The following is a 15,480-nucleotide window of genomic DNA, read 5'->3' on the forward strand; positions in this document are numbered from 1 at the left end:
ACTCTTGGTTGTAATTTTATCTCTCTCCTCTATCAGCTGCCTGACCTCTGTGGTACTGCATAAATATGAAAAGTGTGTAAAGCTCTTTCTTATCCTCTTAAGCAGTTAGATTTTGCCAGCCTCTTCTTCTTCCCTGGAGACTTGTAACATTTTGATATTTTGTCTTGTAGTTAGATAACGTAGTTACTGTTAACTCTAAATATAATTAATTTAAAAGAAAGAAACAGTGCTGTTTTTGATCTGAGGGGGTCTATAACCATTGTCTGGCTTTAGAATGTGTTTAACTTCTATTTTATAATTTGGTGTCTAGAGTTTGGTAGTCTAGAATTTCATAATGTTTGAAGCATTGCTGTGAAGTGGCTCTATGAGTATCTATTAATAACTCAGAAGGAACTAGAAAATTACCCCATTTCCCTAATAGCTTCTCTAAACTTTTTCTCATGTTGACCTTCTTGTACATTTTTCAGAAGTTACTTGGTTTTTGGTGTCTAGAACCCCCTTATACTCATGGCAGGTAGAGGAGGCTTAACCTAGCACTCTTTAGTATCTCATTCTAATCACAGACCAAAATGTTTACTGTGTTTTAAAATTAAGTGCTAGATGAGCAAAAGGCACGTTAAAGTTTAGCGTGTACTTTTTCTTTCTCAGTTTTAGTCAAATAAATCTCCCATCCTCTGAGGTTATTAGACAATTTGGAGATAAAGAGGAACTGTAATTTTTTTCACACATCTGGTTAGACTCCAAATACAACACGACCCCTAATTGCTAACAGTTACTGAGAGCTATTGTGTTAGGCACTCTTCTGAGTGCTTTATACATATTAATTCTCTTAATCTTCTTCAAACCCTCTTTGAATGGTACTATTATAAGCCTATTTTGTAGATGAGGCACAGTGATTTGACACATTCAAGCTAATACTTAAGCATTAAAGATAAAGTGAAAGGTCTCTGCGGTTGTGAGCAACTGCTCTGTTTTTACTGATTTTTTAAAAAATTTAGATACAATTTACATAACATTAAATTTATCATTTTAAAGTATACAGTTCAGTGGTTTTATTTTTTTATTTTTTTATTTTTTTAAAGATTTTATTTATTTATTTGTCAGAGAGAGTGAGCACAGGCAGACAGAGAGGCAGGCAGAGGCAGAGGGAGAAGCAGGCTCCCTGCTGAGCAAGGAGCCCGATGTGGGACTCGATCCCAGGACCCTGAGATCATGACCTGAGCCGAAGGCAGCCGCTTAACCAACTGAGCCACCCAGGCGTCCCAGTTCAGTGGTTTTAACATATGCACGATGTTGTGCAACCATCATCACTGTCTAATTCCAGACATTTTATCACTTCCTAAGGAAGCCCAGTACTCTTTAAGCGGTGAGGTCACTTCCCATTCTACTTTACCCCAGCCCCTGGCAACCACTAGTCTGCTTTTTTTATAGATTTGCCTATTTGGGACATTTCAATAAATAAATGGTATCATTTATATATCATATCATTATATATCATTTATTCATTAAATAAATGGTATCAACAAGTAAATGGAATCATTCAATACATAGCCTTTTGTGTCTAGCTTCTTTCTGGTAGCATGTTTTCAAGATTCATCAAGGTTGTAGCATATGTCTGTATTTCATTTCTCTTTTTTTTTTTTTTTGCTGAATGGTATTCCGTTATACATATATACCACATTTCGTTTATCCATACATCCGTTGATGAACATTTGGGTTGTTTCCACTTTTTGGCTATTATGAATAATGCTACTATGAACATTTATGTACAAGTTTTTATGTGGGTATATGTTTTCATTGCTTTTGAGTCTATACCTAGAAAGGGAATTGCTGAGTCATATGGTAACTCTGTGTTTAACATTTTGAGGAACTGCCAAAACGTTTTCCAAAGCAGCTGAACCATTTTATGTTCCTACCCCACTGTATGAGGGTTTTCATTTCTCTACATCTTTGTCAATATTTACCCTATTTTTTATTCCAGCCGTCCTGGTGGAGTATGAAGTGTTATCTTATAATGGTTTTTATATGCATTTCCCTAATGACTAATAATGTTGAGCATCTTTTCATGCGTTGATTGACCATTTGTATCTTTTTTTGAAAAAGGTCTATTCAACTCCTTTGCCCATTTTCTAAGATTTTATTTATTTATTTTTGTGAGAAAGAGAGAGAGAGCAGAGAGAGCGCAAGCACACAAGTGGAGGGGGAGGAGGAGAGAGAAAAGCAGACTCCCCGCTGAGCAGGGAGCCCCATACCAGGTATGATGCCAGGATGCTGGGATTGTGACCTGAGCCGAAGGTAGAGGCTTAACCAACTGAGCCACCCAGATGCCCTGCCCATTTTCTAAATGAGGTGTTTTTTGGTTTGTGGGGGAGGGTAGGTTTGGTCTTGCTGTTGTGGAGTGTTTTGGGGTTTTTTGTTGTTGTTGTTGCTGTTATTTTTTTATTATATTATGTTAGTCACCATACAGTACATCATTAGTTTTTGATGTAGTGTTCTAAGTGTCATTGTTGTGTAGTTTAAAAGAGATCTTTACAGGTCTTTCTCAACTAATGATGTCCCAATAAACCCATCATAAGTTGAAAATATCTCAAGCCAAAACTGCATTTAATACACCTAACTGGACACATGGGTGGCTTAGTTGGTTAAGCATCTGCCTTGGGCTCAGGTCATGATTACAGAGTCCTGGGATGGAGCCCCACATTGGGCTCCCTGCTCAACAGGGAGTCTCCTTCTCCCTCTGCCCCCCTCTCACCCCCGCTCAAGCTCTCTCTCTCTAATAAATAAATAAAATCTAAAATAAAAGGATACATCTAGTTTACCAAACATTATAGCTTGGCCAGCCTACCTTACATGTGCTCCAAACACTTACTAGCTTACAGTTGAGCAAAATCATCTAACACAAAGCCTTTTTTTATGATAAAGTATTGGATGACTCATGTAATTTATTGAATATGGTAGTAAAAGTGAAAAACAGAATGATGATATGGGTACAGAATTGTTGTAGGTGTATCTGTTGTTTATCCTTGTAATGGTCTGGCTGGGAGCTAGCTGTTGCTTGTTGCCACAGTCCAGCGTCATAAGAGAGTATCAGTATATATCACTAGCCAGGGAAATGGTCAAAATTCAAAATTTGAAGAATAGTTCTTACAGAATATGTATCACTTTCACTCCATCATAAAGTTGAGAAAGCGTTATGTTGAACCACTGTAAGTAGGAGACTGTATATATTCTGGATAGTAGATGCTTATCAGACTTAGGACTTTTAAATATTTTCTCCTATTCTGTGGGTGTCTTAATTGTTCTTTTTGAATTTATTTCTTTCAATATAAATGCAGTACTTCCACAAGCAGTAGAGGGTAGTGGTATAAGAGTACTAACTCCTGAATCAGCTTGCCTGGGTTCATATTTTGGCTTACCATGTGACTTTGGGCAAGTTACTTTACTTCTCTGTATCTTAGAAATGTTTTCAAGATTAAGTGTGTTTGTATGCATAAAACATGGAGGACAGTGCCTAGCACATTGTAAATGCTTAACAAATATTATTTAGAAATAGAAATAATTAAGAAAGAAAAGTATGACTTCCTCATTGTAGAGAACATTAAAAAAAATGAGAAGATACAAATAAATTTAAAAACACTTTGTCCTATTACCAAGAGAAGACCACCAGTTACACAGGCTTTTTTGTATTTTAAAAATACACTAGTTACACAGGCTTTTTGTATTTTAAAAATAAAGTTATATTAATTTTCACAGCCTGCTTTTTTATTCCCTTCACGTGTCCTGAGCAGTTTCTCATGTTAAATGTGATTTTTAAATGGCTAATACTCTGTTGTATGCTAGTATCATAATGAATTTGAATTTTTTTCTTGTTTTGATTATTTAGATTGCTTAGAAGCTTCAAATTTATAAATAAAACTGTGGTGAGCATCATCGAAAACAAATCTTGTTCAGGTTTCTGATTATTTCCCGGGGATAGATTCCTAGAAGAATGACTGGGTCACAGGGTGTGAATGTTATCACGAGTAGCAGCACTATGCATGAACCTTCTTACCCAGAAACCTCTGAGTCATCTGATTGCCCCTCAAAGTAGTGTCTGGTGACCCTGTGACTTAACCCTAAGTATGTAGCGTATCCACCTGCCTCTCTCATGCCCCATGGCCATCCTTTAGGCAGGGTTGCCCTGCTCTCTCTCACCGACATAGCTGCAGTTGTCTCATCCCTGGTCCCTCTGCCCCCCTTCCAGCCCATTTTTCGTATTGAAACCAGAGACAGTTTTTTAAAAAAACAAGTCTCATCCTGTTTTTCTGCTTAAAACCCTTAGGTGGCTTAACCCTTACACTAAAGGCCAAAATTTTTGTGTGGTGTAGAAGTCTCTCTTTGCTTCATCAGCTTAATCCCTCTCCCTGAACTCGGTCCAAACAAGCTTTTTTTTTTTTTTTTTGGTCAGCTTTTGTTTTTCCAGAAGTTTGCTTCTCCTTTGTTCAAGGCCTTTGCATATAGAGTCCAGCCATTCTTTTTCCTTTCCCTTTTCCCCTTTCTGCAGCTTTCCCTGGTTAACTCCTCTTCTTCCTTCAGATCTTAGCTCAAATGTCATTTCCTGGAAGTCTTTCCTGATCACACAGCACCTCTGCCTCCCGAATCAGGGGCAGCCACTCAGTTGTCTCCGAGCACCTTGTATTTCTCAGGACTGCTTAGCTTAGAATCACGTGGTTAGTCTGTAAGTAATTAACTCTTTGAAGTCTCTCCTCCCCCCAAGAAGGCCACCTTCGTGAGGGTCAAGGTCAGCCCTCACCATGGTCTGAGCACCAGATGGACACTCACGTATTTGTGGAATAAAAGAATGAAACACTCACGTATTTGTGGAATAAAAGAATGAAAGGCCTTTAAGGGTACATATGGCAAAGTGCTTCGCAGAAATGTGGTTTACATGTACTCCCCTGTCAAAACATGTGAGGGTGCCTCTTTTGCCACTCCTTTCCCCAAACTGAGATTCATCCTTTGGGGAAAAAAAAAAGGACTGGTATTTATATATAGTCCATTCTAATTAACATTTTATTCTTATTTTGTTTACTTAGAAATTCTTTCTGTATCTTAAAAATAGGCAAATATTCTAGTATTTTCTCCTAATAGCTTGATTTTCCCTTTACATTTTACTCTTTATCCTTTCCATGTTTATTTTGATGTGTGGTATTCACTGACTTTTTTAGGTTAAGTTGGAAATAATAATAATACTTTTTATTTCAGTTCCATATACTGAATAATTCTTTTTTTTCCCCTATTGAGTTTGAAATCATCTTTATTATATTACTGTATTCTTACAGATTCCAACATCTGTTTTTGGACCATGTATTGAGCTATCAGTTTGGAAGCCAGTAAGACGTTATTTACATGCTATTTTAGCAACTGATACATATTTTAATATTTGAAAGAACAACTCATCCTCCCTAATTACCCTTCTTTCTCAGTATTTTCTTAGATGTTATTGAATTTTATTCCTCTAAATGAATTTTAGAGTTAAATAATGTACTCATATTAAACAAATCCTGTTGGGATTTTAAGTGAAAATTCTATAAGTGCTATAAGTTAATTCAGAAAGAATCTACCTTGTGATAATACTGTTATCTGCCTATGCTAGAACATGTCATTATCACCTAGAAAGTCCATTTCATCTCTCAATGAAAAGATTTGGGGTTTTCATATGGGTCTACAAGTTTCTTAAAATATTAATTATAAATATAAACTTTTTATAGCTGGTATAAAGGAAAATATTTTTACCTATTATATTTTTCTAACTAGTTGTGATGACTAGATTTTTAAAAGCCATTTTTTGTATGTTTATTTTTATCCCGCTATTTTTTAGTGTATGTAATTTTTTAGTTTATTCTTGTGGGTTTTCTAGGAAGACAGGCATCTGATCTTACAACTAGTGATAACCTTGTTTCCTTCCTATTGAATGTATTTCTTATTTTTGTTTTGTATCTTGGCTTGAGTTTTTCTAGAATGCTTGTGACAATATTATTAGTAATTATACTGTTTGAATTGTATGTATCTCTTAGTTTATTTTCAGAAGCTGATAACAGCATCTTACAGCTCTTTGAGATGATTCTGGATCAAATTCATTTGGATCATATGGGCCCAGTAGCATGGCAGTCATTTGGGAGAAATAGTGGTAGAAATAGCCCAAAGCATTTGTAGATGGGGGTGCAATGATGGTCAAAAGCACACCTGCCTTCCATGCAGTGTTTCTTGCTTGTAAAATGATGAAGTCTAGGGGTGCCTGGGTGGCTCAGTTGGTTTAACGGCTGCCTTTGGTTCAGGTCATGTTCCCCAGGTCCTGGGATAGAGTCCCACATTGGGCTCCCTGCTCAGCAGGGAGCCTGCTTCTCCCCCTGCCTGCTGCTCCCCCTGTTTGTGTTCTCTCTTTGTCAAATAAATAAATAAAATCTTTTTTTTTTTTAAGATTTTATTTATTTATTTGACAGACAGAGATCACAAGTAGGCAGAGAGGCAGGCAGAGAGAGAGAGGAGGGGAAGCAGGCTCCCTGCTGAGCAGAGAGCCTGATGCGGGGCTCGATCCCAGGACCCTGGGATCATGACCTGAGCCGAAGGCAGAGGCTTTAACCCACTGAGCCACCCAGGTGCCCCAATAAATAAAATCTTTAAAAAATTAAAATAAAATAAAATGATGAAGTCTAACAAAATGGAGAAATATTTGTTTCCCTACTCTGGAAAACCCATTTTAGGACTCCCTTTTATGAGAGTTAGAAGCAAACTCAACTTATACACTACTTCCAAATCCTGAGCTCGGTTGAGCTTCTTCTTACCTAACACTTTGACAGTAAGTGGGATGAAAATTGTAGCTGCCTAGGCTACTTCAGTGTTAAATGAAAGAACAATAATAATAAAGTTAGAAAGGAATAATTGCATTGCAAGAAATAAACTAAGAACAACAACTGTACTACCCAGAAAGAAATTGTCATGATAACAGAATGAAAACAGTACCCTTGGTGCTGCTACTTCCAGGAAGGAAAAATTCAGGATTCTATTTTGAAATCACTATGTAAATGTAAAGAAGTCTGTCATTTCCATTCATTCCATTCATTGTAATTTTCTCCTGACAGTTAAAATTCTCACATGTAATTTTTGCCCTTTTAGATTTTCATTTTTTAAAGTACAGAACTTGCTGTGACAGAATACAAAGTCTCCTGATAAGACTGCAATGCAGACATGCCTGTGAAAACTGGCCTGCTACTGTACCCCCCAGGGACAAATGTCTCAAGTAATGGCTTTAGTATTCAGTTCGATCAGTTGGATTGAATTTTATGAAGTGAAAACTCTTAAGACAGTGTAATGACTTCAGGCTTCCATTGGAGCTTACTGAAATGACTATAAAATGACTCCTGTTTCCCAGAACCATGCAGCTTTCTTGCCACATGGGTTTTGTTTGTTAAAAAAAAACAAAAACAAAACAAACTGTGTATTCCTATATTGTTGGGGGTAAATTCTTTTTTTTTTCCTAAGATTTTATTTATTTGAGAGAGGGTCCAAGTGGAGGGGAGAGGCAAAGGCAGAGGAAGAAGCAGGCTGCCTGCTGAGCAGGGAGCCCAATGCAGGGCTCGATCCTAGGGTCCCAGGATCATGCCCTGAGCCAAAAGCAGACATTGAACCAACTGAACCACCCAGGCGCCCCTGTTGGTGGGGAGAATTCTTAACAATGATGTTGATAATATTAAGAATATATATATATGTGTATACATATATATATTCTTATATATATACATATGGGTTACTGAGTGGCAGGCACTATTCTGAGTGCTTCTCAAAAACTGTCAAATTTAAATCGTTCTTAAATATTGCAGATTTTTATCTTTTAGATAAATGTACTCCTGTAAAATCTTCCTGCTGCTCAAAGTCAGATGACAAGTGGATGAAGTAGATGAGTTAGGATGACTCTCTGACATACACCCTCCCCTCTGTTACTTCATGCCATTCTGAGTTACAGGAAAAAGAGAGGAGGGGGGGAAAGATGGTCAAGATAATCCTAGGCAGTTCAGGCAGAAATGGAGGGGAAAGATAAAAGCTGTTGAAAGAAGAGTTTGAATACCCTTCTCCTCTTGTTACTAACTCAACTAACTTTTAAAGTTAATATAAGGATTAGAACTAGTGCCTAACTGTTATTGAGCATCTGCTATGTATCAGACATTGTGCTAACTGATTTACATGCAGAAGATCTGTATCTCTTAAAAGGATTTCATGCTGATCATAAACAGATTTCTTGAATATTAACCTCCCAGTGAATGTGCATTGAAAATATTCTGCTTTTTACCAAAAAAATTTCATTTTATCACTATTTGGAAGAATAATTCTTATATAAATGAGTCATACCCATAGTAGCAAACCATTCTGGATAGACAGTAGTCTTCTCTCTAAGCTTTCCTGATCATCGCTTCTCGGCCTTTTGGCTAAGATCAAGTGTAAGCTTTCCTGATCAACCCTCTTCTCTGGGTCTTTGCCTTTCCTATGTGTCTGTGGCACAAAATTTTGCATTTAATTAGGTAATGCCTCAAATTTCCTATTATTCTAGCTAAAGCTTTATCTTTGTCTAAATATGTTCTCGATCCTAGAGTCTTACATCTCTTTTATGTTCCTACAAGCCTGAGCACAGTGCTAGTTACCAGTTAAGTACTTTATAAACAATTCTGAAATAAATGAGTTAATGAATAAATGAACAGACTTTAGGGGCGCCTAGGCGGCTCAGTCATTATGTGTCTGCCTTCGGCTCAGGTCGTGGTCCCGGGACCCTGGGATCGAGCCCTACATTGTGGTCCTTGCTCAGCAGGAAGACTGCTTCTCCCTCTCCCACTCCCCTTGCTTGTGTTCCCTCTCTCGCTGTCTCTCTCTCTCTCTGTCAAATAAATAAGTAAATAAAATCTTTAAAAAAAATGAACAGACTTTAAGTTGCCATTGGCCACTTAATGATTCTGAGGAGCTTTTATGGTATGTGTGCAATATAAAGTCAGAAAATTTTCAAAAGAGGTCTTTGCTTTTTTTCCTTCTTAATCTGAAGAAGTAGCTCTCAAAATTTTGGTCCCAGGATCCTTTTGCACTTAAAAATTATTGAGTTCCCAGTACAGAGAAGATTAGCATGGCCCCTGCACAGGGATGACATACAACTTCATGCAGCATTCCATATTTTCTGTAGTATTTGGAAACGCAATAAATGCTATACCTTTAAAAAAATTATTGAGTTTCCCAATGAGCTTTTGTCAGTGTGGAGTCTATCTAGCGATGCTTACCGTATTGTAAATTAAAACTGAGACATCATTAAAATACAAGTACATAAATATGTATTCTACTAGCAGTCACAGCAGTGACATCAACTAATGTCATGTAGCTTCTGGTAAACTCCACTGTACACTCATGAGAGAATGAGAATGAAAAACACGAGAGTATGATTGTGAAAACAGTTTAGATCTCACAGACCTCTGAAAATGTCTTGGAAAATTAATAATCTAAAGTATACCAGTGGGGTACCTGGGTGGCTCAGACAGTTAAGCATCTGCCTTCAGCTCAGGTCATGATCTCAGGGTCCTGGGATGGAGTCCCATGTCTTGCTCTGTTCAGCGGAGAGTCTGCTTCCCCCTCTTCCTCTGTCCCTCTCCATACTTGTTCTCTCTGTCTCTCTGTCTCTTTCTCTCTCTCTGTCAAATGAATAAATAAAATCTTTAAAAAAAAAGTTAAGTATATTGCTGGATTACTGAATCAGACTATACTAAGGGTACTGTTTAATTGTCAAGTTAAAACCTTATTTTTTACCTTTATGTTAAATCATGAGTATTGTGAGTGTTGTAGACGGTTCTAATTATATAGCAAGCACAAAATTAATTTTTAATTTATCTTAAATGATAGTGAACATCTTTTTGGTTGAAATTATCTTCATTTAAAAAAAAATAGTATTTGGAAATTGTGTTCAGGGTACGTTTAAAATTAGGTTCTTCTCCATTGCAGTTCCTCAGTTTGAAACGACATGTAATTATGTGGAAGCTACACTTGAAGAGTTCCTGACCTGGAACTGTGGCCAGCCTACTATGTCTGGACCATTTAGAGATTATGATCATTCCAAATTCTGGGCTTATGCCGACTATAAATATTTCGTCAGCCTATTTGATGACAAGGCAGATATTTTCCAGGTAAGTCAATGCATTCCTTTTAATCATGGTAATAATTTATTCTTGAGGAAAGATCACAAATTAGAACCTCTCTGGTACCTTATTCTTTCACTGTCGTCTTCTCTCAAAAGTAGTCACTGTCTTAAGTATTTTATCCATTCAAGCTAAAAGATTTGCCCAGGTGAAGTTTAATGTTTGGCTCACATGGATGAGCAGCCTTGTCACTGTTTTCCTAGTCACTAAACTTCTTACACACTCCCTCATTCACCAGTTCACAGTGCCTGGCTTGGAGTATATGAATATGGAAGCGTAGATTGTGTATAGAACTTTATTTCCTCCTGACCTACATATATGTTTTTATTCTGTTAGTGAGGCAGATGGATGGAAGTACAGCACTGATTATTACTTGAAGAAGCATTGGTGAAATCCTGGAAGCATTCCAGGCTGCTGCTGCCATCCCTTCCTGCTCTCAGGGGTTAGTACAGGTTAATGGCCCGAGGCAGAGAGTGCTGAGCTCCTGGTGTTTGATTGCCGAAGTCCTGCAGAAGTATGGGAGTACTTGCAGAAGTAAGAATGTGGAAACTCTTTGTCATGTTTTGACACAACTGACAGCAGAGTTTGCACACCACCATATCCTCTTTTAAATGTTTTCTACCCCAAACTGCCAGCTTATTTTGTGGGGTGATTTCGCAAACTCCCTGTTCTGGTTTCTGTGTGTGTCTTAGGCATGAGGCAGGAGTGGGAGTAGTTCCAGGAAGCTGTTTGCATGACTCTGCCTTACCCACAATCAGGTCAGGCCTCCAGAGTCCTTTATCCTGCCCCTGATCCTTTGTCCAGAGAAGTATTCCACCATCACTGCAGTCCGTTGTGCTGCCAGTACCGAGCCCCCTGGACTGCTCTCCTCCTGCTCGTTACCATCACCCCCTGACTGGACTTCCCTCTCACATAAGCTGCCAGTCCAAAAAAATTGTTTTTAAGTTTTTATTTAAATTCTAGTTCGTTAACATCATTGTAATGTTTCAGGTGTACAGCATAGTCATTCAGCATCCCATAGATCGCCCACTGCCCAGTACTCCTTAATCCACGTCACCCGTTTCCTTTTCTATTCAGCCTGTGTTTTTCTGTTTTCACTTCAAGTCAAGGTGTAGATGCTGAGGTTTACATAGTTATTATAATACAATGATCAATACTTTGTCACTTTAAAAATTTTTTAAATGCTTACTTAAATTTTGCTTTTTATTAAAAAAAAGAGGAAAAATGGGACGCCTGGGTGGCTCAGTTGGTTGTGTGGCTGCCTTCGGCTCAGGTCATGATCCTAGCGTCCTGGGGTCGAGTCCCACATCGGGCTCCTTGCTCGGCGGGGAACCTGCTTCTCCCTCTGCCTCTGCCTGCCACTCTGTCTGCCTGTGCTTGCTCGCTCTCTCTCTCTCTAACAAATAAATAAATTAAAAAAAAATTAAAAAAAAAAGGAAAAATGTATCACTTGTCTCAGAGTTGTTAGTTGAGTATATATTCTTCTCGTAACTATGAAAGAATGCATCAGTTTTGAAAACATTCTGTAGATGCTTTCTGAATCCAAAGTCTATACCAAACCTATTTACTCATTTTCAAATGATACTTTTGAGATAATTTTTTTTTCTTATAACATTATCTGTGACCACTTTATGAGTCTTTAACCCTGGAACTTGCAGATATCATAGTTAACTTTTAGAGTCTTTTATTACATTTCTTGTACTCTCACCTATCCTGTAGATTAGACTAGTACTTTTGTACTCCATGTTTCAGGTAAAACATTGTGTAATAGTCATATTTATTAAGTACTTCTTATCCTTGGTATTTTTCTCAGTGCTTTACATTTATAATCATCAAGTAACCATATGATATAATAATTATCCCTGTTGTAAGAGAAAAGAGGCACAAAGAAGTAAACCTTTTCTGAAATTCTACAGCTGAGAAAAGAGTGACCCAAGCAGTCTGTCCTGTGAGCTTTAACTGTCACACTGTATGCATACACACGGTCTGAAGACATCCAGTTCTTTAGGGACCCCACAGCTGGGGGTAAGGACTTCCATGTCAGCTGAGTCTGGGCTTGCTCTGCCTTGCTTGAATCTCCCATCTGACTCCCTGACTCTCAGTCACTTCATCTCAGCCCAGGCATGACAGCACAGGGCAGGTATGTGTCCTGTCCAGTAAGTGCCTTTTGGTAGTGTGCCGGAATTCTAATTGAGCCCTTATACAACTTGATGTTTTCATTTGAATGAGTTTTCTGTCAGCTCACATTATGGTGATTAACCTGCTGGATTAGAACAGGGAAATCTGCTATGAATAACAAAATTTATTGTGATTATATCATTTTTTATCTCAGAGATTTCTGAGCACCAAGTCTTATGTCACAGGTACCTAAGACATTTTCCTTTCACCACCATAATTCATTCATTCACCTAGTCTTATTACTTCACTGTTTTAAGCTTTCTTCCATCTGGTATAAAATGGTAGTTAAACATTAAAACAGATAAATTTTTATTAATTCAATTGTTTTGTTTTGTTTTTGTTTTTCATTTCATTTCATTTTATTTCTTTCCAGTGTTCCAAAATTCATTGTTTATACACCACACCCAGTGCTCCACACAATACGTGCCCTCCACAATACCCACCACCAGGCTCAATAAAATCATTATATGTGAACATAACATTTTTATGAAAATAACTATATCCAAAAATTTTTTAAATGTTTTGAGAGGACTGGCGTTGTTTTACATTTTTGTAAGACTTGTTAATGTCTGGCTTCATAGAAGACAGCTATATTCTATCTGCTTCCTTATAGAGTCTGTTAAAATTTGTTGGTTTGTTTGAACTATATGAGGAATACGTTGCCTCATACACATATGCAGCTGAAAAAAATAGGACTATTTTAGAAACTTTTTAAGATAATTATGAATTTTTTTTAATACTCCACCAAACTTGGGTTACCTAAGTGGCTCAGTTGGTTAAGCAAACTGCCTTTGGCTCAGGTCATGATCTTGGAGTCCAGGGATCAAGTCCTGCATTGGGGAGTCTGCTTCTCCCTTTGCCCCTCCCCCACTCATGTTCTTGCTCTCTCATTCTCTCTCTTTCAAATAAATAAAATCTTTAAAAAAGAAATACTCCACCAAACTTAACAAGAGGTAGTTTCTTAAAGGTTTATTTGTTGCAATACAGAATCTGAATGCATAATCAATGAACTCTTTGTACTTTTACAATAAAATCCATTGGTCCATCTTGCATAGAATGGCTCTTTTGTGATGCCTCTCATTGGCCATTTGGAAAATACTGGTTTGCTGAGTTATATAGATCTTCCAAATGTTGACACATTTCCATATACTTCATTAAAAAAAAAGTGACATTTGTTAATGTCACCATTCTCATTAAGGAAGTATTTTAAGTATTAAGAAGCTTTCAAGCTCATGTGTTTCTTGATACCAATATCCAAAATCATTTTCATTCTGTTCAAATATTTTCTAATTCCCCTTGTGATGTGTTGTTTGACTTATGGATTATTTAGAAGTATAATGTTTGTTTCCAAATATTTGGGGATTTTCCAGCTATCTTCTGTTGTTGGTTTCTGTTAAATTAAATTAAGTCCACTGTGGTCAGAAAACATATTTTATATGATTCCAGTCCTTTGAATTTTATTGTTTACTGTCCAGAATATAGTCATTCTTGATGAATGTTCCAGGTGTACTTGAAAGTAATACATATGCTGCTGTTGTTGTGTTTTATAAATCTCATTAAAGTCAATGGTTTAAGTCTCTTGCATTCTTACTGATTTTCTGTATGCTTGTTCTCTATACATTGTATAGAGAAAAGTATGGAAATTTCCCAATTATAATTGTATATATGTTTCTTTTTCAGCTTAGGTTGGTCAGTTTTTGTATCATGTATTTTGAAACTGTTATTAGGTTCATATACATTTAGGATTACTATGTCCTCTTAATCAATCCATCTTATATCATGATGAAATGATCCTCTTTCTCCTGGGTTTTTCGTTGTTCTGAAGTCTACTTTGTTTAGGTTGCCTTTGATTAGTGTTAGCATGAAAAAGGAATACTTACTATATGATTCCATTTATATAAAATTGTAGACTTGCAAATAAATTTATAGTGACCAAAAGATATCAAGGGGGAGAGGGGTTACTAAGGGTCACAGGGAAACTTGGACATGATCAAAATGTTGCCATCATGATTATAGCGATAGTTTCTCACATGTCCATATATGTAAAAAATTCACCAAAATTGTACACTTTAAATATATGCTGTTTATTATACATCAGTTATACCTCAATAAAGCTGTTTTAAAAACAAAAGAATACAATGCTGCCTGGTACATTTTGGTTCCAGCGTCTTGACACCAGCAGTTTCATTCACCATTGTTTTTTGTGCCATCAATGCAAATGTCAACACAGTGAAATAGGCAAATATCATCTTAATAGTATTATGAACATAATTTCAACCTCACAGATCCTTTGAAAGGGTCTCATTGACTCCCAGGGGGTCCACGGACCACCTTGAGAACTTCTGGTTTACAACATCACTTCTGATATTACTCTCTATTTCTCCAGTTCTGACTCCTCCTTCAATCAGTTCTAAAACAGTGTCTCATGAAGATACATGCTAAGTCATGCTACAAATTAAATTTTGAAATATATTAATCATGTTCACTAAAATTTCATGACTTAAAATTGTATAAGAAAAGCATTTAAAACTCTCCCCAATATGACTGATGTGACCTGTCCCCTAGGCGTATGTCCCTGTTGTCTCCTTGTTGAGGGCTGGACCACTTTGTCCTGTCTCATCTTCTGACCTTTGCTCATGCTCTTCTCAACTTCTGTCTCTTAAAATTCTACTTCTTAGGGTCTGGCTCAGATTCAGTCTTGGCTATGAAGCCTTCTTAACCACCATACCCATCCATCCCTTGCCTTCATGCCTGTATGTTTTATTTGAATTGTTATTTAAATGATGCATGGCATAGAATGTATGTGTCTTGTTTCTCTAACAATATTAGCTCCTTGGGAACAGGGCCTATGTTTTATAACTTTTTATTCCCCTAAACTGCTAACATGGTGCTGAATACATAATAGGTACTTGAATGGTTACAGAAGAGAATTTTTGTCCTATCTTACCATTTCTTGTTTTGATAGTTCTTTGGTTCTTAGCATCTTTCAAGGAATGCTTTAATTTATACCCCTAGTTTCACCTTTGTCAAATTTTCTGTGGCTTTTAGTTAATCATAGCATTTGTCAATCTTGATAAGAATTTCTTAGCTCTCTTCAGGT

At 37.0% G+C, this 15,480-nt stretch overlaps 1 protein-coding gene across 3 annotated transcripts in view; it reads left to right on the top strand.

The window, feature by feature from the left end:
• HSPBAP1 (HSPB1 associated protein 1) overlaps nt 1-15,480 on the top strand; it is a 60,177-nt gene that overhangs the window by 14,472 nt on the left and 30,225 nt on the right. For all 3 annotated transcript variants that reach the window (XM_080797929.1, XM_080797930.1, XM_080797931.1), the window contains exon 3: nt 10,009-10,190. In XM_080797929.1, the coding sequence (XP_080654055.1) occupies nt 10,009-10,190 (182 nt within the window). The remainder of the gene's footprint in view (nt 1-10,008; nt 10,191-15,480) is intronic.

Source organism: Martes martes, assembly GCF_963455335.1.
Source record: "Martes martes genome assembly, chromosome: 1".
NCBI lineage: Eukaryota > Metazoa > Chordata > Mammalia > Carnivora > Mustelidae > Martes > Martes martes.